We start from the raw sequence: 27,356 nt of genomic DNA, 5'->3' as shown, positions 1-27,356 counted from the left end.
GCTTATGAACACGACTCTGGAAGTATTTCTAGAAGATTCAATAGAAAGGACAGGTGTATCTTTAGCATTTTAAAATGCTAGTGCCTTGTCTGCTCAGGATGGAAGTGAGAACGCTATTAAAGTATGCCTATAAAGGGCAGAGAAGATGGGAGATGAGCTGGAAAGAACGAAGCAGTGAGTTCAGTGTGACAAATTGGGCAGAACTGATCAAGAAAAAGATACTTTCTGGGCAGTAGAAGCTAATGAAGACTTTTACATGACACATTTGTAAAGAACCTTTTCAGAAAGACGGGGTTGTAAGTGATGGTGCAAAATTAGTTTTTATGGCTTTGAAGAATATATTTGAGAAAAACTTTACTGAAGGGAGACTGAGCTATGCGGTATTTTTTTAAGAGGCTTAAATATCTTGATCTCACTACAAATGTGTTATCAGAAGAGCTGAATTCCTAATTTGCTCTAAAAAAAAAAAAGAAAAGGTATTAACTTTTTTTGAGAGCCCTTTGTTCTGCTGAAAAACAGCCTCAAAAAAGTTTGTTTAAAAAATAAAAATCACTGTCTTTGCAGGGTAGAGGCAGAGGATTGAAGCTTTAACCCGATCTCTTGCGAGTGTCGCTGTAATAACGTACCAGGCAAATTTTACACACACTGTTAGCTACCACAGTTGACTTTGCTGGCACAGGCAGCTCCCAGATGGAGGGAAAAGACAGCAGAATGTCTGTCCTCCTCCCAGTGTTCCGTAGTCACTTCTTAGTGATCTGTGACACCTTGGAACTTTAAATCATTTGTGAGCAAAGTTGTTCCTGTTGTTTGCGCTCCAGGATTATAAAGAGGTCCCAGAAAACCCACTCATCCTCTGCTAGATGCCTTGCAAACATGTGCTCAAGGAGGCCAACAGAGGACCTTAGTTCAGGATCTGTTGGTAACAGCTGTAGCCTGCAGTTGGGGCTGACGGCCACCATCAGTCCTAAACAATACTGTTAAATTAACTGCTTCGATTTTGGAACTTAACAAAACTGAGGTCTTTCCTAACCATTTCTGACAACAGCCTGAACAGGCAGTAGCACTGAATTGTCTGGGTAACGCTTTGCTTTTGCTGAGCTTAAAATAAAATGACAAATCAGTGGAATCCTTATTTACCTGTCTGTTTGACCGGACCCTTCTTTCATATGCAGTAGAAAGAAATCTAAGGATGTTTTTTCTTCCAAGGTTCCCAAAAGGCCAGTCTGTAGATACATTGCAAAAATGCGTTGGATGGATGTTCTTAAGCCACCTGGATCTTTTGTAAGTTGTTCCTTACATGATGATGCCAGAGCAAATGTTTTCGCAAAGTATTCATAGAAAGTGAATTGTTCTGGAGGGCATTGTGTATCTTAGGAAGCTATGCATGAAACATAGAGTTTCTAAATAAGAGTATTGTCTGGTGTCCTCACACAACACCAGATATTAGAAAACTTTAATTGATACATGATAGTAAAAATGAAGTTATTACTTAATCTAATTATTGTCCTTACTGTTGTTTTAAGATGCCCACTTGCATATACACTTATTGTTAATTTTTTGTAAGAGCCCGTACAGGCTGCTTAGGTAGTCTCCATTGTGTGGAGCTTTACGCTCCTGTCTGCACTCTTTGGGCAAATTTGGTATGAATAGGTATCTAAAATGTCTTGACGCCTAGTACTGGGACATGAATGGAAAATGGTTTCTATTTTCCTGTAGTTATCCACATCTTAAAGTAAATATTACATGCATGAATGATCATGACTGTTGCTCTGCATTTGCAGTTGTCAGCTGTGAATGCACAGCTGGAACCACTGCATATGCAGTATGCACAGGCACCCGGTTTCAAGTTAGTGTTGAACAGCCTTAGGGATTGAAGAGCAAGATACTACCACGCGTGTCATGTTGGGAGGGATCAATGTACCATAATGTAATTTTCTAAAACCACAGGATTGTAATAGCTCGATGGTGGTATTCCATGTTGCTTTTTTGTCCTGCAATGCTGTCAGTGGGATAAAGTTGGAATCTCACTTTGCTAATGGGTATAGTTTCTTCTCACCAATAAACTATAAAGGGTTTCTATTCGCTGCACATGTAAACTTGCAATTCTTATTATGATCTGGACTTAGCAGTCATCGTATTTACATAGTGGTGTGCACACAAAAATGGATTGTTAATGTCTTAAGATACTTGATGTTGCAGTTCCCTAATGAAAGAAAACTATGTCATCCCTGTTCTTGAGAAAATGCATGTGACACTTTCATCTCTTAGTTGGAACGCTTCCTTCATTCTCGGCACGATAGTGACTTAACCGTAGTATTCTAAGTTTTCGAAACTATACTTCTCTTGCTCCGCATGATGTCCTGAAATGCCATATCCCGAGTTCTGTTTTCTATATAAAGTAAATGAGAAAAAAACACAACCAAAAATCCCTCTGTTTGAAATTAAAGAACATGTGAAACAAGGACTCTGAACTTCATCTTTGCTGTGGCTGTGTTACAGCTGCAGTGGAACTTCACAGCAGCGCTAGGGCAGCTTGGGGCTGGAGAGCCGCCTTTGCGTTGTTTGAAACCGGGTTAGCATCCCTTACTCGGATCCTCAAGTGAGCGAGCTGAGAAGGGGCAGGTGGTGAGCGCATTTCAGTGTACGCAGTTGAGATACTGGGTTTTGGGAGTCAGAAACACTAATATAAAAAGAAGAAAGTAATCTGTACAGGAGTGAGACTAGTTCAGTACCAGATGTGGAAGTTCCTATTCTTTGTAATCAGACACATGCCTGAAAATTTAATTTACTAGTTAGAAAATACATAATATAACCCAATGTATAACCCAATGTTTAGGCATTTTAGAAAGAAGAGCAACTACTGAGCAAGGCTGCTTGCTCACGTAGTGAAACCTAGCAGTTCTCTAGCTATACTTTATTAAAAGATGACAGTGGGATACAATGCTAGTATAAATCATCTGTTACAGTTAGATAAATAGCGGGATTTATTGTTCCAGCAGGGCAGTGCTGATCCTTTGACCACGTCCAATTAAGATTTCTTTATATTATACTGACAGCTTCATGTGTACTGAATCGCTTTGTCTAAGGGGTGTCAGTGCAGAAGTGACATTACTCATTGGGCTATTATTAACTTTTATTTTGATTAGCTTCAGAGGACAAAGTAATTGTGTGTTTCCACTATTCAAATCTGCTTAACTATAAAATTTGTTTGTTTTATTAATGGGTTGATTTTTTTTTTTTTACTGGATAAATGTAGATTATTTTTTAAAATAACACCAGAGCCAGCCAGAAATCTCGTACATGTAATATTCTAATAAGCATGCACTTGCACACTTCCAGAACGACGCTATACCTGTCATTTACTGCGCCGTTTCCTGTGGCTTCGCTTCCTTTTACAGAACTGCTTTCACATTTGTACTTTGAAGAGTAAAACTTCTGAAAACTTTACTAAACTTCCACGTAGATCTTTTTTGCCTCCCAGTCCAGGCCTAAGTTTGTCCTGAAGCTTCTGCGTGAGTGAAAACTGCAAAAAGGAACGCTGAGTCTATGAGTACAGAAACAAGGCTGCTTTTCCTTGAAGCAAACTTGAACTTTGGATCCTTCCTCCTATGGTCTGTCGTTAGAAAATGGCCTTTTCCAGATGGCAAAACAAAAGAAGTTAAGAAAACAACTGAATTAAGAAGAATTAATTGAAGCCGCATATTACAAGTTGACATTCTGCATCTGGCATTTCTGTTTATGTTTCTGCATCAGTACCTTTCATTCCTATTTAATAAGTTCTGAATTTTGTGATTTTTTTTTTCAAGATTTTGAAGTGCCTATGAAGAACTGAAGAACAGCCCGTAGTAAAGTATCGTTCCCAGTTTAGCTGTACTTCATTTTTTTTAATCAAATCTTTTTCTTCAGTGGATAAACTCACAAGATTAGAAAAGCCTCTTGAACTCCCTCATGTTTGAGTTGGCAAAATTCCCACACACAGTTATCCACACACAACTACTTTTAAAAGGCCTTTACTAAGGCTGCATTTGCAAAGTCAAGCACTCAGAAGTTAGGAAATGGCAAAACCAAGTCTGTGCAGTGTTAGTTTGGCCGCTTTTTGGGGGTGCGTTGCAGTATCCGATCAAGCCTTCAGCACCTGGTCAGAAAGTGAGCGAAGGCTGCCCAGAAGGGGTCTGCCGCTGCCCAGCTTCGTGGGCCTCACCTTACGTTGTCTTAACTGCTCTTAAGATACGTATAGTTAGGTTTTTAAAAGTTGAACTTAAAAAACGGCATCGTGGTATTGCACGTAACCCATGTGTGCGTCAGGACTGAATCCTTTGTGTTTTGCGTATGGACGCCCGTTCTTGACCTGAGCCTGCGATGCAGCGGTGAGTAACGCCGGGCTGAGGCAGCAGGCTTTGTTTTCACATCTCGCTGGTAGGCCACACGCAAGCGTGATGGGAGCCAGGAATTTGTGCTTCAGTTCTGAGCCCAAAAGAGCGTTTCTGCGAGGCCTGCAGACTCTCCAGCCCAATTTCTTTCCTGATCTATTCTGCCTGAGCTGTCGAATCTCACTCCATTCCCTCCCTCAGCCCTTTGGTTCAATCTAAGTCATCCTTGTTCCTTCACTGCAAAGAAACCGATGTTCAGCCCAGCATCTTTAAATGGCTTTTCTTCTCTGCTGCCTATTTATTTTCCATCTCGGTCTCTTTCTTCCCATTGCCCTTCCAGTCCTGCTCTTCCCTGGCTGCCTCTCCCGGGCGTCGGGCCCACGGCAGCGCTCGGGGGCTACCTGGCCGAGCGCTCCCTGGCCCAGCTCTGGTCCCGGCGGCCTTGCCGCTCCTCGGGAGCCACTCGCCTTTCTGCTTCCTCTCTGATCAAATTTGTTCCTCTTCACTCCGTGTAGCGTTTGGAGCAATGAGTCTTGTCAGCCATCTCCTTTCTGTCTCCAGCTTTTTTGCTGTTTCAATGCAGTATATTTAAAATAAATAGCATGCTTTTATATTCAGTGCGGGTTGTTTATCAAATGAAGCACTAGCTCAATGCTGTTAATATATCCAAAAGTGTTTTAAAACTTTTTTTGTGTTTTTTTTAAGAATTGTTTGGGAAATCTAGAATGCAAAATACATTCTGAGCTATTTTATACAGGGGGGCATGAAGGTAGCTAGTAGGAAAAATAAGTTGCTGTTAACCAAGCTCTGAGGAGATCAGACCCGCGACTGTTTGTCTGGCAAACTCAGCTCATGCTTTACATTTTTGTGCCTGCTAGACAAGCAGAAAATTGCAAAGGCAAGTCGTCCGAGTAGCTTATGATATTAAAGAAGGTACGAAGACGTTCATGCTCAGGCTTAGTGCAGGAAGCTAGTAAATGTATTCGGAGTGTTTGAAAATTATTTTATTTTTCTCTGCTTTTTGGAGTGGTTAAAAAATGATGAAACTTTTGAAATATATTATGTAAGAAGTGAATGGGGAAGCGTTTTCCAAGACACATGTGCCTGTTAGCGTTGACTTTCGGCTGGTACTAACCTGCCAGGGCATCTGTTAGCCTGGGTTTTCTTCACAGGTACAATAAAAAGGTATATATTTATTTTACAGTTGAAAGGAATCCAGTCAGGACTCATGTTTGTTGTCCATGTCCTAGACCTGTTTTTCTAATGCAGTGTCGGACAGGAAACATGAAGTTATTTGGTTTTGTCTTGTTTATGTCAGGTAAAGATAAATGAATCGCGGACCTAGAAGTTGGTGGTGACTGTGGAATCCTGATTACGTTCAAGCTAGGCATACAGCCACGCAAACTGCTAATAAATGTAATTGGTGCTTCAAAAGGGCATAGCTGAGCAAATTTCATATCAAATCTGGTAGTGAAGAAGAAATTAGATGGAAAACTGGATTAGAATTGGCAGTTTTCTAAGTGAAAGCTATTAAATGGCCAAAAACCCAACATTTTGCAATCGAGAAGGGGGAGAACTTTGGCTAACCGCCCATCCCGTTTCAGTGATGAAATGAAGGGAGAAATCAGATGTAAAGTAATATAAAACAAATAAGGAAAAGGGAAGCAGACAGCAATCAACTCAAAATGAGAGTTATGAAGTGTAGAAAATTAATAAGGAAAGCAATAGCCAAAGGGAAAGAAAAACGTATGGGTTGGAGTGCTTGGGGAGGGTGGTAAAGCGCTGAAGTTCAGAGGAAATCTTTGCGGTAGGATAAGGACCATTATTAGATGCAGGTGGTAAAAGTGCTAGTGGTGATGTAAGAGAACTGGAAAGGTGACGTCATTCATTAGCAATGCTTAATATTAAAAATTAACATCTTAAAACTCAGTAGGTCTAGAAACCTGGTATCAGTATTTCTTAAGGGAGATGCCTGGGGCAGTCTCTGACCTGCCGAGGAGAAGAATGGCGAACAGGACAGGACCGCCGGCCCGGGTGAGGGGCTGCTTGACGCCCCCAGGGAAGGGACGAACAAGGAGATGACTGTTAATGAAGCAGCGTGATGCGAGTCATTTCCTTCTGTCTTTGGGTTTCAGTTTTCTTTGGGACTAGCGTGAACTGAGTATATCTGGGCCCCGGCAAAGCTTGGTGTTTTCTGACAATCGTACCTTTGAGAAGGTCGTTCAAAGAGAACCATAATGAAATGGGGATGCTCATAGAAGGGTTCTGCTGCGACCCGATGCAATCCAGTGGTTCCAGATGACTGGTGAAGGTAGATAGAAAATCACTACTGATAAAATGTTAACATGACAAAAATAGCCATACCCAGGACCAGAGCGAGTCAGAGCTCCACGTGCGCTCCCAGTGCAGTCCCAAGGTAAAAGACTAATGAATAAGAATGTGTTCCTGTTTTTAATTACCATTAGCAGTAAGTGATTATACATCTGTATGTCTCAGCTGTGAGAGCTGGGAATTTTGGATGCAATTTGGATATTTACATTTTAAAAGAGAAGATGAGTAATTGGAATGGATGCAAAAAAAGATTCAAAAATGACTGGTGGAGTGTGAAAATGCCTTAGAGAGGGCCAGAGAGAAACTCAGTTGGCTGAGTTTATCTACCAGAATTGAGAATGCCTTGATTGCAGTGCACAAGTACCTTCACAGGGAGAAAATACTGAACGCTGCAGCTCTCTGATCTTAAAAAGAGCAACACAAGAAGAACCACTGGCAATCAAAGCCAGGCAAATTCAAATTGGAAAAAGGCACAAATTCTTAAGACAGAATAACTGTGTAATTTAGGAATGTTTCTCCAAAACCTGTGAACAGAACAATAAAAGATATTTATGCAAATAGCTTTTTCATGGCTTTTTTTTCTTAAGAAGTATACTTAAAGGGGGGAAACAGAGGACAAAGAGGCTCCTGATGAGGCTTTCGTAGGGAAGCGCAGTCAGCATAGCCCGTCCGCCGTGCAGAGCTGCGGGGCCGTGTCTGAACGTCCAGCGCTGCTGGAGCCGAGCGGCCGCTCACCTGCCATGGGGGGAGCTGGGAGCTTTCTCGAGTGTTGTTGCGTCCATCGCGTAAGTATGTGATGTCATCTTGTAACTTTTTACATCATGTTAATCCCATCGCCACCTTGAAAGGATCTGTGGTCTTGGAGGACGTCTTACACCGTGCGATACCCGAACACTTGCTAAGTTTAATACATTTCCATACTATGGAAGTGAAAAAAAAAAGTATCTGCACACAAATCTCATTCTTGGGGGTAAATATAGGGCAGGAATTGCCTCCCCCCTCCTCCACCCACCCTCCAAAGACAGCACAAGGCTGCTCCCTGTTCTCGCCACGGACATCTTTGGGTCCCGCAGAAACGTGTCGCGTTGCTGATGCGAGTCACGGGAGCCTTTCCTCCAGGCTGCAGCGAGTGACTGCTCTAGCACGGTGATGGGAAACAGGCCTGCTGAAGAAAAAGTTCGGCCGTGTGTATGCTTTACATGAGACGCAGCTCTGCTGCCCTGGACTTGCCCCCATTCATGGCATCTCAACGGGGAGAGCCCACAGGAGATGCCACATTCTCCAAGATGCGCTGCCAGTTCTTCAAACGTTTGCCCGGGCACCTCCACGCAGTAGCAGGCTGCAAGACACAACCACCCTTAGAAACAGGGAGGTATTTTGCCTGCTGAACTAACCCTGGAGAAGTCTCCTTCTCCACCGACTGCAGAGGGAACCGAAGGCGAGGTAGCCAAGCTTGGCCTTTTTGTCTGTCATTTTAGAAATACAACCGTTTATACGCATCATTAATATTTGATCGTGCCTGGAACATGATGACAACATTTATGTAACAATTGTATGCATTTAATAAGCATCTCATTTGAATTATTAGTTAATGTACAGATCCCCCAAAAGTATTTGTATGTTATAGACCCCATAATTTATCTACGTACAAGCTGCAAGTTTGTAAATACAGCATTAAGAAGGTTGCTATTGCATAGCTGGTTTAACAAAACATCCTTTGTGAGTAAGATATGTAGGCTTATTTGGAGAGGATTTAGCTACTGGGAGATCTTCTCCAAGTAAGTTATATGCTTCTTAGCTGCAGCAGACAGGGAATATAATTTCTTAGCTTGTCCTTCTTGTCAGTAGAAATCAGTCTGACCTGACTGTGCTGTCTGATTCGAGCGTCTCCCCAGCCCACGTTCACTAGAGGGAGATTTGTAAAACAGCTTTACAGGAGTGAGGCTGGAAGTGACGTTCTGATTGAACGGAGAGCTGGATTAACATCTGGTATGCCGGTACGCTTACTAAAGAGGAGACTTGTAGGCGATCTTTTGCTTCGCTCGGTGCACGGCGAGTGGGAGTTGCGATTGCCTTTGCCTGCTGGACGAGGCGGGCAGCGACACGGGGCCGTTGCTGACGTACCAAAGCGCGGGCCAGGACTGCGCTGGAAAAGCCAGAAAAATGCAGCAAGGATGCAGCGTCTGCAGGCAGGTCATGCTGAAGGTTGGCGCAGTTGTGCACAGAAGCCTTTTCCATCTACTGTATCTTCTTTTCTGACCAGGGTCAGGCATAACGGTCTGTCGAGGTAATGCTCTGTGAGGGCTGCTTTTTGTACGTACGTAAGGGGAAGATCGCGCGTTGCCTCTTTGTGCGCGTACATACACACGAAAACTGCAGCAAACGTCTGTAAACTGAGGAAGGCACGATTAACCGTGCCCTTACCAAGAGCACTTGCTGACTGTTTATCTATTGCTGACTGACTCTGCAGATTAAATTTGCAGGAACAGCAATAAGGAGTATGATGGGAGGGAACCTAACCTCAAAGAAACTCCGCAGCCGACGCTTTGGATGTTGGAATTACATCTGAATCAAGCTCTTGATTAAATCTTAGCAATGTCAAAAGCTCAAAGCAGCACTTGTAATTGCTCTCGCGTTTCCCCCCCCTCCTATTGCTAAATTATCTATCGCAATGTGCAGCGCATCCATGTCACTACATTAAATTTGTACGCAAAGAAGAGGGGAGATGAGGCAATAACGCCGCAGGACAAACAGTATGTAGCCAGGCATATCTTCTTGGCATCGTTCACTGTTGTTGGGTTTTTTTAAAAAGTGTTTCCAAATCTGAGTAAAACTGATTCCAGATGTGCTCATTTGAAGGATATGAAAGTCACGCTAGCACCAAGACTCTCTGAATTCTGTGCCGTACCTGAACAGATAACTAGTCCCACCTTAAAACCAGAAGTGCTATAAACAATAAGGCGGCCACAGGCAAAGATTTTAGTGCTTCATTCCCATTAGCATCCTTTTTTCCCAAGTATTTCAGGCTAACATAGTTAGAGAATTCCTCCGGTGCTCCAGCACACTGAATCAGAGGTGCCTGATACGACGTGGGTCGCTTGTCTGGGCTGTCGGGACTGGATCCGTCCGTGGGCCTTTCGCCAATGTACAGCAGGCTGCGGTCCTTCGTGTCTTGCTCTGTTTTGAAAAGTTCGTACTCTGTGTGGGGCAGCTTGATGCCCAAAGCCAGACATCCATTTGTGGGTGTTATATCCTGCTCCACCCCAGCACGCCAGGAGCTCGTCAGCCCACAGCTTCCAGGTTCTGAGGAGTTCAGCATCATCACTGTCACCTGGTCCATTGGCGTCACCCGAGCCCGCGTGACTTTAAAAGCCAGCTCTGTCCCACCTCTCACTTTGGAGGAGGGGATGCCTTGGGTGTAATGCCCAGATGCGTAGATGGTGAAAGTCGGCTCTTTGCAGAGCGGGTCGGAGTAGTGATAGTAATAACCTTCCCAGGTGTGGTTGTTACCGTGGAATATGAAGTACCTGGTAAGGAAAAGCACTGCAGGTCGGACCTCGCAGTGGGTGCTCACCCAGCTGCCGCTGAGCTGCATTGGCAGCTGAGCTCTGACAGGTAGGATGGGTGGGTGGTGTTCGTCAGCTCTGTATATAATCCCGCAGGCCGGGCAAGGATGCACGTGGTGCTGCAGAAGACAAAAAATAACGTTTTTGTAAACTGATAGGCAAAAAACCCTTTCAGAGTATTTTAAAAGCTGAAACTCCCCTCTCCTGCACCAGGGTGTTCAACTGCAATGAACCTGGCCCACGACATTCAACCAGATTAAGCGAGATAAAGCACTGCCCTGGCTCTTTGCTATTCTGGTACCTGGGGAAGGATGGCGAGGTCTGTGCCCTGAAGCCGTGCTCTGCCCTGCGCCAGGCCGCTAAGGACAGGCTGCGGGGAGGAGGACAGGGCCAGGGCAGGGCTGCTCTAAGGGCAGGGAACGCTCCCTCGGCCATCGGGTTGTTCCCCCACGCGTTTTCCACTGCAAGCCGCTGTGGGTGAGGACGAGGGTGCTGGGAGATGTCGGCTGCGCCACCGCATTTCTGCACCGATTCAGAAAAAGAGATGCAGTCTTTTTGGCAGTCAAAAAGGCTGTGTAACCCTGACCGTGGGGAGGCTTCTGGGGCTGTACTACGCCACACCGATGGCAGCCTCTCCGGGACAGCCAAAAGCACGGCACCTTCTGCTTCCCCCTCGCCCCCTTCCCACCCCGGCCGCACAGAGCCCCTGCCCAGGCTCCCGCTTCCGCGGCTGCGTTTGCAGGTCGCCAGGGTTTGCCACGCAGCCACAACGGGCGTTGCACCGGAGAGAGAAGAAGAGGACCCGACCTTTGCTTCTCTGCCTGTGCCTCCCGCGGAGCTCTGAGTCAAACCAGGCCTGCGGCCCGTCTGATGCCAGGGGGCTTTTTTGTGCAGCGTGGAACTTATACTTCATATATCACAACTGATCTATTTTTAAATAAGCGGTGTTTGAACATCGTATCATTTTCTAGACCACAAGCTAATCTTTACTGAACTGCCGTGCGCAACAAGGTTAAATAACGCCGTAGTTAACTGTCGGGTGGGTAATTTACATGCAAGTTGATTGGAGCCTACTGTAATTTAGTCATTTTCAGCTTGCTTTACTGCTACTGTCACCTTAATGAGTGCTGACAGTACACAGTACATTATGGCTAAATAATCCCAGAAGTTGGCAAATATATATGCTCTCCTTAGACAGGAAATTCTTTGATAATGAAAGGTAATTTGGGGAGAATGGGTTTCTTTAAAACAGATATAAATTTAAAGGAAAAAGAGTGATATTTTCATAAAGAGGGTTAAAAAATAATTCCTAACGTAGCTGTGTAACCCTCACTAGCACAAGCAAATGGACGATGAAAAAAAAAAAAAGAGAAAAATCCTGTGCCCAATAAAATTATCGCTATAGACATGGAGCCAAAAACCTTACTTGCTTAAACCAGCCGTGTGAAGTTATTTCTAATGCATGGCAGCTTCTAATTATCGCCAAGCGGTGACATCATGTGCTGGTCCACTGGAGAGCTGTTAGCTGATTAATTACAGCACTACATTCAGAGAGTGAATTTCAGTATCTTTAGGTTTGGTTTTAAATTAACTTTTAAAAGTGTTTATGTTTACCATCTGGTTTTGCTCATATATATGGTTTTGGCCCAAGATAACACAACTTTAACCAATTTGAGAATGTTCCTTTCGAGGGCGAGAGGGGCGTCGCTCTGAGTTCGGGTGGTGTTGTTGGGGGCGCGGGGAAATGTTGCCCCCCAAATATTTTTTTTTTCCAGTTAATTCAATTCTGTCTGGTAAAGTTCAGGGAGGTTTTTTCACCCCATCTCACTGCTCAATCATTTCTGAATTGATCAGCTACGATTCAGATAGAAATGTGCTTTCCTGGAAACAAACTAACCTGTTGCAAAATAAAATAAAATAAAATAAATAAAAATAAAATAAATTAAAATGCAACGAAGTCTCCTGCTCAGTTTTATTTACGGCAAAGTGAAAGTTTGATTCCTGTGTAGTAACGTAATTGTATTCAGGGCAACTTCCTCTTCTAATGGCATTACACCGAGGAGTAATGACTTAATGGCAGATGTTGCTTCCTCGCTCCTCTCTCAACCTGGAGGACACGACAAAGAGCGAAAGAGAGGAGAGGAAGACAAACGACGGAGCAGGCAGCCTCTAATGATGTGCAGCTCGAAGCTTTCACCGACTCTGCTGCAGGAAACTAGGAAACTGCATTGCCTAGGAGAACACAGAGCCAAAGAAAAGCCACTGACCCCAGGCCCATGCCAGCGCCGGCTTGTTTCTGATGTTGGTTTTGCTGAGCTCTCGCCCGCCCCAGTCCCGCTCTCTCGGTAAGGGAGAGAGCGAGCCCCGCGTGCCGCGGAGCCCCCCGGCAGGTGGCATTTTAACAGTAAGGAAATAACACACGCTTGGCAAAGCCCATGCACCGATGAGGGGACCGGGTAAAGACATCATCCTTACCACAGCGCTCTGCATAGGTCGCTGATAACCGGTGGGTCGGTAGTGGAGCCTCTCAACCCACTCCGTGTGAATGTCCCCCAGGTACAGCTCCTCCACCAGCCGGCTCCCGCTCTGCTGCGGCTGCAGCACGGGCTGGTAATGCTTCTCCACCCGCACCAGGCTCAGCTCGTGCATGGCGAAGCCCAAGGCGGCAGTGCAGTCGCGCTCGGTCTTGGCACTCAGCAGTTCGTAGAGAGCTCCGGGAGCCCAGGTGCGTCCCGGGGGCAGGAACCCGCTGCAGCCCTCACTGGAGGTCTGGTTGATCCAGGTGGCCACCTCCCGCATGGCCTTCTGGCTGTGGAAAACGATGCCGACTTTATGGAGGTGGTAGTCAGCCTCGGTGGCCCCGCGGGTGATCCAGGAGGCCTGGCGCAGCCGGAGCTTGCCCTTGATGACCAGCGAGTAGGAGGGGTCGCGGCAGGAGGGGTCCCAGTAGTAGAACTGGTAAGCCTTGAAGAGGCGGTTGGCGTAGAAGAGGTAGGATCGGGTGAGGAACTCGGGTCCCGGCCGCACCTCGCACCTGGGGAGGAAGGCAGTCCTGAGCCGCCCACGGCACGTGGCCGGGCGCTGTACAGGGTGAAACCCCTCCCCAGGGGCACCCGGGGTGCGGGAGGAGAGGGGTGGGCATGGGTGGGAGCAGCATCGTGGGCAGGAGCCTCCCACACCCGGTGGCCACCCTTGGGTGATTTTAAGACCTGGGCATCTGCCACCAAAATGTGCCGGTGCCGGATGCAGGATCCTGCGCTTTGTGCCACATCCCCAGGGAGGGCGCCCGCGGCAGGGGGCATCAAGGCTGCTCTGCCCATTTCAGCCGGCTGTGCCCATCAGCTGCACCCTAACGGGGGAGAGAGGCAAGAGGCTCTGAGGGTGCTGGGGGGCCGGGGGGGCCTCAGGCCTCCCCCCAGCCGGGGCTGGGTGCTTGGGGAGGGAAGAGAGGAGGACAACCTTTCTTTTTGCTGCTCAGCTCTTTGCTTTCTCCGTGCCAGGCCCAGCCCGGCGGCAGCGGCTGGGGAGGCAGGAGCCGTGCGGAGGGGCCGCCCGGGGGGCTCGGGGTGCCTTCCCGGGGCGGGGGGCGCCTTACCCGGTGGAGGGGGCGCCTTACCCGGTGGAGGGGGAGCCTTACCCAGTGGAGGGGGCGCCTTACCCAGTGGAGGGGGAGCCTTACCCGGTGGAGACCCAGCGCCCCTCCAGGCGGGGCGGCAGCCGCGCCGCGATCCTGGCGCCGTCCTGCAGGTGGCGGAGCTGCTGCCGGCACCGCGGCTCCCAGCGCAACGGCGGCTCCGCGGCCGCGCAGGCTGCGCGGGGCAGAGAGAGAGGGAGGGGGGAGAGGGGAGGCCGTCAGCACCGCGGGGCAGCGCGGAGGTGGCGCCCGCTCCCCGCCCGCAGCGGGTCCCTCCGCGCTCCGCATCGCCTCCCGGCGGCGGCGCCGCGCGGCCCCGCGCCCCGGCGGGCGGGGGTCCCGCTGCGGGCCCGCACCTGTGCTGAGGGAGACGCGCCCCAGCAGATCCCCGGGAGAGCGGGGGTGCCCGGCCGGACGGCCCGCGGAGGACTGCCCGGCACCCCCGGGGCAGCTCGGACCCCGCCGAGTGCCCGGCACTGGCGCTTCTTGACCGCTTCACTGACAGAAAACATTTTAAACGCCATCGCCTGGAAAAACTCCTTCGGCTGCATTAACTGGAAGAGCTAGTTAAGAGAAAGAAGCCCCCAAATGGGTTAGCTAAGCAGCAAGCTCTTAGTTAAGGATACAGATTTTTTTATTTTACTGTTTTCCAACTTGAGTCTCATCTGAATCCAACTATTTTTTAGATGAAATTTTCAAATAAAACTGAGTGCTCTTTGTTCATGCTCTCTCTTTCCCAAGCTATTGTTGAAGCAGTAACTGAAACGGGGAATTACAGCATGGGAACATTAGACTCGCCTGTCGCCCGCCATAAGGACAGTAATTCTGTCACTTACCTCATTTCCCATAACAACGGATGTTATTGGCTTAGGGAATGTGTGAACACTCAGCTAAATCCTGAAGACCTTTGCATGCACACATATATATGTACGTATATTCCTATACGTTATGCACTCTTTGCTTAAGCAAACGTCTGTTGCACTCATCGTGAATTTGCTTCAGTAAGAAACTTGGGATTTGCCTCTTTATAACACTACAAAATGAGTCTCGGTGAAGCTCCTCCTGAAAGCCCACTGATTTTCTGCTATCGTACAACTGTCCCGTCTGGCAGCGCCCGGTCCCTCGGCCCGGTGGTGTCCAGCCCAGCCCAGCGCTGCCGGGGGTTTATGAGCCCAGCCGGGGTTCGCTCGCTCTAGCTGTGCTTTGCAATTTGCCTAGTAGTGTGCTGGAAATTTTCAAGCCAACTTTTATTCGCTACATACCAATGGTTAGGTCACAGGTTGCTTTCCAGCCTGCCTATCAGCTGGAAAGAAAGATCTAACATGCATGTATTCTCTTCCCACAGAGTGAGGATGCTAAACGTTTGCACACCCTGTGCCTGTGCCAAGGAGGTCAAGATACAGAGTCGCCGCTGCTCCTCTTAGTCCCTGTGTGCCACATACGCACTCCTATATAACCTGAACCATCCTGTGATCTTTATAGGGAGATTTGCCCAAACCAAACCCTTCACTGGGAAGAGAAACCCAAACCGTCCGCCTGCATGTGAGAGAAGTGACAGCTGAGATTGTGAAGGGCCCAAGGCTTGGAGAGTGCAATCATCTTCCTAATAAGAAGTGTTTGCAGAAGAAGCTAGCGCATACGGATCTGCCGCAAACCATGGGCAAGACGACGAGCTGCAGAGCAACGTCAGCAAAATTCCCTGGCTCGCAAGCTCAGGATCTAACACAAATATAAACACTCAGGGGGAGATTCACAGCTGGGGTCTACCAGGGAGGCTCCCCCGGTTCCCACAGCCAATTTATTCCAAGACGGGAGCCTCTGACCCCTGGCATCAACACATCCTACACACACACAGGTCTAAAGCCTTGTTACAAATCTTCAGCATCCAAGTTGGCCACAAACACAAGCCCCAGACTAAGTCAAATGGGAACTCAGTAATTAAACGTCTGCTGTGCAAGTCAGAGGCTTCTGAACATGTGGCAAAGCAGAACGATTTCCACTCAAATAGTATTTTATTACTATCTAGTAAGATATAACTTAAGACTTTTATCTGATGGGCAAATTCGGAGTCACTTCACTATGGCACTGCCATTTGCCAAGGTTTTACACATCACAGTAACAGGGTCCTTGAAATGTATGTGTGTAGATTTAAGCATGCAAACCCTGAAACTACCACAAAGGGAATAAACACGCGGCAAGTGAAGCCCCCAGCGAAGCAGGAGAGCAGTAACAGAAGCAGCCTACCTACCTAAAGGCCAGTGAAACCGCCTTGGATTTTCTGTTACCTCACTATGCACTGGAGTGCATGAGCTAGCTGGAAAAACACATTATTAGTGTTAAGGGCTCCTTTTGGAGCAGACTCACAATTGTACCGTTTTTATCATCTTTAAGGGCTGGCCGTGGCAGGCAGGGATAGCCAGCTCCTTCACAACTGGCTGCACTAGTGCTTCCTAAAAAGCAGTTCCTGTAAGTCCTCACATGAAAAGGGGAAGATACTGGATGACAAAACCCATTGCTATTAGTTAAACCTTTAATTTGGCAGCTGCAGCATCCATGCAGGCTGCCCCACGGGTGCCCAGTTAGTAGAGCCCATTAGGAGTTAGGGCTCTGCATCCTCATCCCGGTTCTGCCATGACTTTGCTCTGTAGCCTTGGACACATTTACTCCTGCGTGCTCCTTACTCCTGGGTCTTTTTTTACTCACTTGCAAAATATGCCAAGTTTCATCTGACTGACCTATCAAGAGGCCTAATTACTGGCAAAGCTTTTGGAGATCCTTCAGTACAAGCATAGTCCAAACTGAATTACACTTAAACCAAACATGAAATCATCATCCTAAACTAAAAAATAACTGTATTTGTATTAGAGGTAATGGACTAAAAGGGTCAAATTTGCTCTTGCTCATAACCACAGAAAGACTCTAGAGGTGTCGGTGTAGTCGATAGCTATACCGAAATAACAGCACAGAACATAGCCCCGCTCTCAACTCGCTAACTGTGCCCTGTGTGTGTTTATTGCAGCAGAAGCTTCAATATTTGACTAAACCTTTATTGCTACTTTTGGCAGAAACACTAAAGGTCTACACTGTTTGAGAGCACAGACACTTCGGCAACGCAATCACTACATTTTGAAACATTCAATAGAAAAGGGAATTTCTATAATCAGGATCAAACTCCATGGGGAAAAAAAAAAAAAAAGAAAAAGCCCCTAGAATGTAAATATTTGACATGATGGGAATTCCTAGGGATTTTGTCTTACTTAACTGTACACAAGTCTCCAAGCTGGACGCATCCTCAAACCAAAAGCTATTGGCTTGTGTCCAAATTTTGTGGCTGCTTTTCTCTCTCAAATACTCCAGCCCAGATCCAAACATCCTTTCAAGCTGGAAAAGTTCAGTACCAGACCTAAAATCTGTAGTTAGGGCACATCTCTCTTCCAGGAGCAGCATAAAGTGGCCGTCACTCATATGTCACTCTGTTACTCAGCCCCTGGTGAAGAGCATCAGGGCAACTCCTCTCTCCATCTTGAGAGAGACACAAATTAACTGCTTTATAGAGTTCTTGGGCAGGAGGAAGGAATTATTCACAATTCATCTTCAAGGCAAAAATACTGATTCATAGGAAAATCTAAAAAAAAAAATCCCCAGCTGTGATCTCTTCCACTCACTCGTTATCCCGTCTGTCTGTATCGATTAACCACAAGCGTTTCCAGAGAGCTCCTCAGCACAGCAGCTAGACAAAACAGTATCTTTTTCCAGCTTTCCGGTGCGTGCTGCATCCAAAGTACTGGCCCAAAGTCTCCGAGCAATGGGGCTGCACAAGCACTCAGGCAATTAGGAATGCCGGCAACCGGGAACGGCGGCTGATCACTGGAATCAGTAGAAACTGGATCAAGCCTTGAGACAACAGCAGCAGCAAATACTGACCAACTATTCCATACACTTATTTGTGTAAGCGACTTTCAGAAACATCAGACCCACAGCATCAAATGATAGAAAGGCAGAACTGGAAATTCTTCGCAAAGTAAATTGTTGGTAAAATTAAGACGAAAGATTCCGAGGCAATGGCCAAGCCTGAAAATGAGAGCCTGCCAGTGGGGTTGTGCTACATAACTGCTGTGTGCTCCAGATTCAGACCCACTTCTCACTTTTAAAGGAAAAAAATACCAACCGGGAGAGAAATACTGTAATATGCCTTGTTGGAAACAAATCTTGTTTGTGTTCCTCCAAGCAGATTGACTTTGGAAAAAAGCAAAGTTGAGTCACACATCTGTTTCTTTATAAATGGAGGAGAAAATGCGTACATTACAGTTTGCACCAAATTAGTTACTGTAGATCAACTCTTCTCCAGAGCTAGATTGCTTAATCTCTTACAAGTTATTGCCTCCTATGGCCAGAATTTATTCTTCCCATTTATAATTCTAATGTTTCAGTTAGTCACCCATTCACAGGGATAAGATCAGTGCCTGAAGTCATGGAGCATTACACATTTCTTCATTTAGAGATGACATAAAACCTTTGATATTTTCTGAGGAATGTTCAGACTGGAATGAAATGGACGATAAGAAACAAATCAATATATTCTGCATAAGTGAATTATACTTATCCACACAGACTTCATTAACAGAGCAAAACAGTGTTTCTTTAGCATTTTCCTCTCCTGAGAGCATGCAGAATGGATTTTGGGCTAGCCACTAAAGGAATAAGCATTCTTTTAAAAGCAAAGAAAATGTATGTATTTAGCAAATCAATTTTTCTTGCATTTGTGTGGAGATTAAGTTAATGGTGCTTTTAATTCACTCCGAATAAGGCATTCCCAAGAGAACAATTCTGTGGGAAGAGATACATTTTATATTATAATATTATACAGTTATAAAACTCACATGTAACCCACTCGGGGTGGAAAACTGTATCACAGCAGAACTTTGCCTTTTGCCTATCTGCAAACTGAACCCAGTTCGGGACAGGACTTAAGCACACGCTTAAGTCTAATTGGTTTCAGTGAAACTTAAGTATGTGCTTGAAATTAAGCCAGTGCATGAGCATTTTTCCTGATTAGTAATGCCTCCCTGAATCGAAGCCAGAATGTGGTCAAGTGGTTGAGGGAGGATGCCAGCGCTTTCACTGGAGTACTGTTTGGCTTCTGGAAAAGTATTTCTATTATTCATCCCTTCTCTTATTTGTCTGTAAAACGGGTATAATTGCACATAGCTGTTTCACCAGTCTGATGCTCAGTTCATGCTATTTGTAAAATGCTTCGAATTCACCAGATGTTTCTCAGTTATTCTTTCAAGGATGGCACAATAAATGTATTGCATGTTAGCTATCATCGTAGGGCACCACCTTGAGTTTCTGTGCATAACACAGCATAATCATACATGAAATTCTGCAGATCCTACGAGGGAACTCAGCCGACTCAAAATTCCCAAGCAGCTCAGGATTTTAGAGAACTCTTCAAAACATACTTTCACCACATACATTCAATATATTGGCAAACAGGTTCAGACACCGTATTCTATGGCTTTTAGCCTAGCTTTATTCTGAGGCTGTGATCATTGCCCAATTTGTCTCATGTCCACAATTAAAACAGTGAAGCACTTGTGGTGAGTCGACTGGAGGTTTTTAAGGCACTAGAGAAGTAAATATTTTGTTCTTGGAATCACGGAATCATTTATTTCTCCTATAAGTGTCATGCCCAGTGTAGATGGCAAGACAGATGGGATTTGCGGTAGGGAAGGGAAGAAGGGAGAAGGTATTCTCTCCTGCACCTCGAAGATCTTCTTCAGTATAAACTACATTTAAATAAAATTGCTTCTTAAAATTGCCCTCTCTAGCCATTTGCCTCAAAGAAGAAAACCAGGCCTAACACTGTACATGGAATTGTGGGGCTTGAGCCCAGTTTCATTGGAGTCCATAAACAGGGAAGATCCCAGGACTGTACCAACACAGCATCAGCACCTTATTCAGAAAATGCCCGTCCCCATAAACTGACAGTAAACACTCCATCTGGAGAATGAAGGGATACAAGGGAGAAACGGAATATGGGATAATCTCAAACGGAGTGAACTAAGCAGGACATGTAAGAGTTGGCACAGAGGACTTGTGATGACAAATAAAAGCACTAGAGGTGGATGTGAGTACATCTTCCCAAGAGATCTCCTACAGTTAATGTTAATCAAAACGCTACACTTTTCAGTTACACGACAGAGCCTCACTCACCACATACTTGCTGTCCTGACAGATACAGGAGCCATTGCACTTCGTGTTTCTCCCTCCCACCTCCCAGAAGATATTGCGCAGGCTCAGAAAGAGGAGTCGTATGCTTTTTCCACAGCTAAATTGGTCAATGTCAAAAGATTTATTGGAGAACAGCTGAGCAATTCCACATGGCCCGATGGCCCCAGTTGGCCCAACCATTGTGGTCAGCCCAGCAGTAACCAGCCCTTAGCTCAGAGCCCTGTCCTGCTGCCAGCCCCACGCCGGGCAGCCCAGCCGGGGGGGGCAGGAGAGCGGACGAGTGCCGAGAACGGGGTCTTGCTGTGAGCCAAAATCAGAGAAATCACAGGGCTCCCCTGCAACAATTCACTACCTCCACACAAACCTACATGACAGAGTCTGGGGGGAGAGGGATGGTGAATCAGGAGAGGTGAGAACTAATGGGATAATTGCTACATGCCTTTTTTTTTTTCGGCATCAGCAAGCACTAAACAAAGCAAATGTGTTCAGGCTACACTAACACATCATGACCTGTATTAAACTCTGATCAGTACTGCTGCAGAAGTTTGGCACGGAGAAATATAAAACCAAAAAGTAAAAGAAAGAGAAGGAAAGAAGGGCGATGCCAGAGCTTTCTTCCCTGAACACTGGTGAAAGTTTAAATTTTATTTTGATAAGATAGATGAGACCATAGTGAGATGATCTCTAATCCCCTGGGTACCTAGATGGTGAGAGACTGGTGAGAACACATGGGGGAAAGCATTTATTTTCAAAAACGAAAGCAAACCAACTCAGTCCAAGGCTGAACAATACCCTGGGGGAACAATTGTGACTCAGTTAAATTCTAACTGGAATTCATATTCTTACCAAATGGGAAATATTACATCTATCTTCCTTAACTTAGATGAGCTGGAAACTCATTAGAAAATACAGCACATGGTTTTAAAATTAATGGCACACCATAATTTCGAATGTATAGAGCACCCGTGCGATTTTGGCAATGCCCTCGAACCCCTGCACAGACATTTTATTAGTGGCTACTGTGGCCATTTTTAATGGTGATGGCTATGCGTATTTCTTCCCACAGTGCTTTGAAGAGCAGAACCGGTAATCAGGCCACGGCTTGGCTATAAAATGCCAACCTCATTTTGAACATCTAAATCACTCACATGGACCATGAGTGCAGAGAGGACCACCCACCACATAATATTAACATAAATATAGCGTCTACGCAAAGCAAAATGAACAACTGGAACTGGCGGGAGTTGAGAACAGAACAACAAAAAATGATTAGGGGGTGGGAGGGATTGAGTTACAAAGCAAGATTAAAAGAGCAGAGTAGATGTAGCCTGGCTGAGTGATGGCTGGGGCAAGATGGACATGGTAACAGCCTATAAATATTCACAAAGCATAAACACCAAGGAAGGGAAGGAATTCCTTGCAGTGAATAAAGAGGTTCTGTTGGGAGTGAATGAAGAGAGGAAAAAATGTGTTTTGTGTATCAGGGTGAACTTCTCGAGGCACAATCTAGTAGGCAGCGCAAGTCCACTTGCTTGGCAGGATTTTGAGAGATCGAACAAAGCATTAGTGCAGCAGGGAATAACCCGCTCTTGGCAGGGAGCTGGCGGGATACTCTGAGAGGCCTTTCAGTCTCCCACTGCCATGGAGCCGTCCCAGTTCCCCGCTCCCACGGGAGACAGCTGCTCTCCTGTGTAAACACATTGTTCACCGTGCTGCTCATCGAAATCACTGCCTGGCCTCCATGGGACTAGAAATATGGGCCAGATGCACAAAGGCATTGAGGTGGATAAAGACATAAGCGACTGCAAGAGGTACTAAACTGCTGGACACAGCTGGGAATCCCAGTAGGTCCCGCAATGTCAAGTACTCACCATTGAAAATCTAAGTCCAGGAAATTAGACTATAAACCCACTAAAGCAAGAATGATCCTTTTGTTCTCTCCTTTTTTAGCACCTAACACAACAGGATTCTTGGCACTCCTGCAAGGATATTGTTTATAGTAATAAAAATAGGATCTAATAGGATCTAATAGGATCTAATAGGATCTAATAGTCTGAGGCTGCTTGGCTCCTGCGAAGCCAAAGATGAGAAGGGCTTTCAAAAGCAGTCATAGCAGATGGTATTCTCAGAAAAAAAGCTCTGCAGAAAGGTGGTAAATTGATACATAGCCCACACCAGAAATACACACGCATGTTTAACTTAGAATCACAACTGACCACAGAAAAAGGTTACTTGTTCAGCTGAAGCACAGAATTAAAGTTACTTCTAACATGTGTTTTGGGGTCTGGGTGTGGTTTCTAGATAGCCTGAAATTTCAGTCTACTGTTTTGCCTGTCAACATTAGCCAAGTTTTGATGTGTTCCAGTTCTCAACACTGCCGACAGATGCTAAAATCAAAGTTGACATTCAACCTACGCACTGCATAATCTAATAACGGGACTCGCGCTACTCAAAAGTAACAAAACTTAGGGGCTTTTCTGCAGCAAAACTTTTCTGTCATTTATATTTTCATCCATCTTTTCCAGGGAGTCTAGCTGGGAAAAACAATTTTTTTCTCTGAAAAGCTTTAAAAATAATGTGTCGTGGTTTTGTATCAACAGGGGAGAAGAGATACTTAAAAGCCGTAACCTGCCAGTGTCCAGCACTTGTCGATTTGGTAAGAGTGTGAACAAGGTGAATCCAATTGTCTCAGTGGGGAGCTGGGTGTATACATTGATCTCAGAGTACGGGGTGAAAGCCCGCTTCCAAGGATCTCTCTCTTCGACTTAGACAAGGCCAAAATGTCACAGGCTTGCCAATGTTTCTTATTAACCCAGTAGAAATCACAGGGGACTTTTTCAGTGATCAACCGAAGGGATACGCTTAAGTTTAAAGCATTATTTAAAAAAGTAAACCCAAGGAAATCTCTTCAAACACTCAGTGGTGAGCCTTCTCCTGTTGATTTATGTACCACCACACCAGTTGTAAGTCGAGAGCTGTTGTTGCACTGATCCAAATGTCTCTCTAACAGTGCCACAGGAGCTGAGCTTCATTGCAGCACTCAGTTTCAGCTGAATTCAAACTGTGATGATTTAATAAGTTATTCACAGAAAATGAGAAAACATCAGTATGAAAGACATGATTATCACATCATCACCCTGCTAAAACTCAAAAATAATGATGGATTTCAACCCTCTTAACATTCTGGAGCTTTGGCATTTCAAATAGACATCAGAGTTTCTTTCCTAATACACAGGAACAGAACCTTCCTAATTTTGCACTTAAGAGCATGAGATCTTTTCACTCCTTAAAGAAAAAAAACCCCACAGATCGCAGATTACTAACCCCTCAGATCTCACACAATTTCAACTAGGTAGAGAAGGAGCTGTTCTATGAATCGTATTTTCAGTTTTGGCAGCACTCTTAGCCTACAGAAGAAGGGTTACACATTAAAATTCTCACATTCTCACTGTCGGTTTCTTGGTATTATTGTATCTGAGATGCACCATCTTAAAATCATGAAGTTAGGAGTTCTCTTTTTTCCATAGCTTTATCTTCCTCAGCAAGTAAGCAAGAAAACCAAAGGAATTGCGTAACAGCATTGTATAGGTGCTTCCTAATTTTGAGGTTGATTTTAGCAGTGATTGTATCTCATGCATGAAAGCGTTGTCTTTATAGATGACATATGCTATGTTGTGGGGAAACACAGGATCCCATTGAAAGCAAAAGCTCTTTCCAAACTTTGTTCTGCCAGATGCAGCCTCCCCTAGCATTGGATTCCAGCTTTGGTTTTCTTCATAGCAATTTCTGGCTTTTGAAAATCTCCTTACTCAACAATTTGTGCTTGTGGGGAAAATATAGAAACCACATGATATTTTTTTCACTCGTGCTTTTTTTACATCTCAGCCCTGTTTTTATCTATATCCATATACTTTAAAACATGGCTAACCTATAATTAGGGAAAGAACAAATAGAGTCATATCACACGATCCGGCATAATACATTAGTTGTTGATTTTTCTGGTCAGCTTGAGAAATGAAGAATAAAAACCACCAACTTGGTAAAAACAAATTAGCTAAGTAAACATTGCCCAAACACATATTTGAACCAAAGACAATGATGTTAATTTAATAGTGAGTACCTATACATGCATGTGTAAATACACCCCGCCCCTATATTGAATGTACTATCATTTATGAGATTCTCTTCCTAATCTTGTAATTGAATGCAACTGCTGATCTTATCTTACCCCAAGACCGTAATTTTCAAACTTAAAAATAAACATTGAAAGCAAGAATAGATCTTTTATGTTAAAGCCATGTAGGAGAAGCTACACATGAAAAATATCAGCGTGGTGTTACTGGAATGTAAAGACTTTAATGAAGGCTTAGGTAAAACTCAGCAAGTCTCTGGGGGCGTTCCCAGGAATGAGTGATTCTTTGCTGCAGGAGACTCCAAAATCAGATTCAGTTACCTAACCAAAGTGCTTTTTCAACTAATTATGCACTGGTGTCATCCTCATGCTGATGTTCAGTTTTATGCAAAATGCAGAATGCCAGTCTTGCTCACAGTGAAGCCACTGGCAAACCTTGCTTTGATTTTAATGAGTTCTGGATCTGACTTAGCTATTTCAATATATGTTTTAAGGTCCAGCTTCTGTTCTTACTGAAATCAATGGAAATTCTCTCACTGACATCAGATGGAAGAAGCACAGGGTTTAAATTACAGTGGACTAAAACAAATTGTATGAAGATTTAAGAATGAACTATTCTAATTAGACTTAAGTGAGTAATCTTACATAATGCAGTACAACAGATCTCTGAGCAGACCAACTTGAGCTAATAAAATATATAGAGAAGGAAAACATACATTTCTTAACCTGTTAAGCCTTATCTTTGGGGAACAACATATGAAAAAGACCCCCCCCACAGAAGGAGAACAGAAAAGTAACTATAGAAGTACCTTGCTTAGAGATTTCTGAGCAATCTCAGGAATCTCTTTCTCAGGTGGAGAGGCAAGTCAGTGTGATTATTTTGCTGCCCAAAACCTCAGATGAGCAAACTAAGTGGTAGAAAGGAAGACTTGTCTAGCTGTCTGGGTTTCCCGTGTCCAGACTGCACGGGGCCTCAGGGGCACCCTCCCACCCTTCCTTTCACCTGTCCCTTCTGTTAAGGGCTGCAGGGTCTCAACCAAGGGTCTCCCTTGCCTTTCCTAGGAAAACACTCTGTCCAAGTATGGAGGAACCTCCCTCAGGCTCTGCTCCTTGTCATAAACAGAAATCATTTTGCCTTTTTTCACAGCACAGTTGTCTTTGTTCTCCCATATGGTCTCTTAAACCAGAACCTTTTCTTCTGAAACTGCTCCAAGAACTGGGGGGTTGAAAGATGCCTTTCTGAAAGGGAGCCACAAAGATGCAGCCTGCGCTGTTCTGAGGGTCTGTCTGCACAGCTGAGGCTCGGTGGCACGTCCCTGGAGCAGGAGACGACTTGTGAACTTGTCCCTTGCTGGGGCAGGTGCTGGATCCTCCCAGGGATAATCCCCAATTCCCAGTGAAACCCCACTGAGAATCACCTCTGAGCCCTCCCTGCATCTGAACTCAGCTCAAGCGCTCACCGTGCCCCGTGCTCCGGACAGGAGCAAGCTGCACTGGCACAGGGGAAGCAAGACAGGGTTTCTGGGGGGACACGACAGCGATCCCCACCACTCAGGGAGCCTCGGGTGGCAGGCAGAGGCTGAGCCCCAGCCCAGCACCGCCTGGGCAGCTCAGCACCGGACCTCCAGACCTTCTGGCATCTCCACACGCCGCTCAGACCGCGGGACGGGAAAGGCTTCAGGGAAGCCCCTCGGCGGGGCGGCTGTCCCCCCCTCCCCCGGCCCACAGCTCGGCAGCATCCCCCGGGCTCCGGGCTCCCTCGGGGGCCCTCCTCGCCCGTCCCCTCCCCAGGCAAACGGCGGCAGATGGTGCGGGGCAGCGCGGAGCGCGCCCGGGGACGCTGCCCTGGCTCCTCCGCGGACGCTCCGGCCGCACCCCGCGGCTGCGCACGGCGGGGAACCCCCCGGGCCGGGGGGATCCGAGGGGGGAGCCGGGCAGGGAGCGAGCGGGCGGAGCTGCGGGCGCCAGGTGCCTCCTGCCCCGCCGCCAGCGCGGCCCGGGGCGGCAGGGCCACCCCGCGGCACCCCCGTCCCAGAGCCGGCCGCGGAGACCCGCCTTGCAGCCTCCTTGCGCCCTCCCCGCAATCTCCTCGCACCCTCTCCGCACACCCCTTGCAGCCCTCTTGCACCCTCCTTGCTATTTCTTTGCACCCTCTTTGCTATTTCTTTGCACCCTCTTTGCAATCTCCTTGCACTCTCCTCACCGCTTTCTTGCATCTCCTTGCCACTTCGTTGCGCTCTCCTCGCACCCTCCTTGCACGCTCCTTGCTATTTCTTTGCACTCTCCATACAATCCCCTTGCACCCTAATTCCTTGCACCCTCCTAGCAATCCCCTGCCTCCTCCTGCCCGCGGGCAGAGAGAGGTGGCGGGGAGACGCCCGAAGGGACGACCCCGGCTCCGGCACCCGCTCCCCCTCCCCTCCACCCGCCCCAGAACGGCAGCGACCGCCGGTGCCACCTACCTACGAGCAGCCCGGCGAGCCACCAGCACCGGACCATGGTGGCCGCTCTGTTTCCTCGCCCAGCCGGCGGCAGGAGAGGCGCGATCGCCGCCGGTGCCCGCGGAGCTCAGCGGGGCGCGGCGCCCGGCGGCGCAGCCATGGGCCGCCTCCGGCGCTCCGGTGCCCGCGGCGGCGGGACCCCAGCTTCGGCCCGCCGGCGGGAGGCTGAGCGCGGCGGGGCAGGCTCCGGAGCAGTCGTCCTGCTCAGCCCCAAGCCTTGCGAAGGGAGAAAAAAAATATATATATATTTTAAAATAAACCACCACAACCCACCCCGCCTTCGCTGTGGAGCGCGTCCCCCCGGCTGCTGATAGCTTTAATGGAGCTTGGCAGCCACAGGTTCAAGTTGCCAGAAGAGGTGGAGACTCCGCCGCCTGCGCCCCACATGCGGCCGCGCATCGCACACGGGGGGGAGGAGGAGGGCTGCCCCGCCGCGCCGCCGCCGGCCGGGACCGCGACCGCGACCGGGACCGGCACCCCCGAGCGGGACCGGCACCCCCTGCCGCAGGGCCCGCACCCCGCCTCGGGGACCGGCACTTTCCCCTCAGGGCTTCTCCCTCGGGCCGTGGGGCGCCGTGGCTGCGGCGT

The 27,356-nt window shown here is 46.9% G+C and overlaps 1 protein-coding gene across 1 annotated transcript; it reads right to left on the bottom strand.

Annotated features, from left to right (window-relative positions):
• APCDD1L (APC down-regulated 1 like) lies at positions 1-27,027 on the bottom strand. The gene is made up of 4 exons (XM_087749587.1): positions 26,730-27,027; positions 13,947-14,076; positions 12,743-13,301; positions 1-10,386 (listed from the first exon to the last, which is right to left on the bottom strand). The coding sequence occupies exons 1-4, from the start codon at positions 26,764-26,766 to the stop codon at positions 9,622-9,624; spliced, it is 1,491 nt and encodes a 496-aa protein (XP_087605713.1). The 5' UTR covers positions 26,767-27,027; the 3' UTR covers positions 1-9,621.
• Between the last annotated feature and the right edge of the window lie 329 nt (positions 27,028-27,356).

Source organism: Nipponia nippon, unplaced genomic scaffold (assembly GCF_047370975.1).
Source record: "Nipponia nippon isolate SJK-2023a ecotype South Korea unplaced genomic scaffold, ASM4737097v1 scaffold_13, whole genome shotgun sequence".
Taxonomy (NCBI): Eukaryota; Metazoa; Chordata; class Aves; order Pelecaniformes; family Threskiornithidae; genus Nipponia; species Nipponia nippon.
The sequence above is the reverse complement of the archived record's forward strand: the minus strand, read 5'-3'. Positions and strand labels throughout refer to the sequence as shown.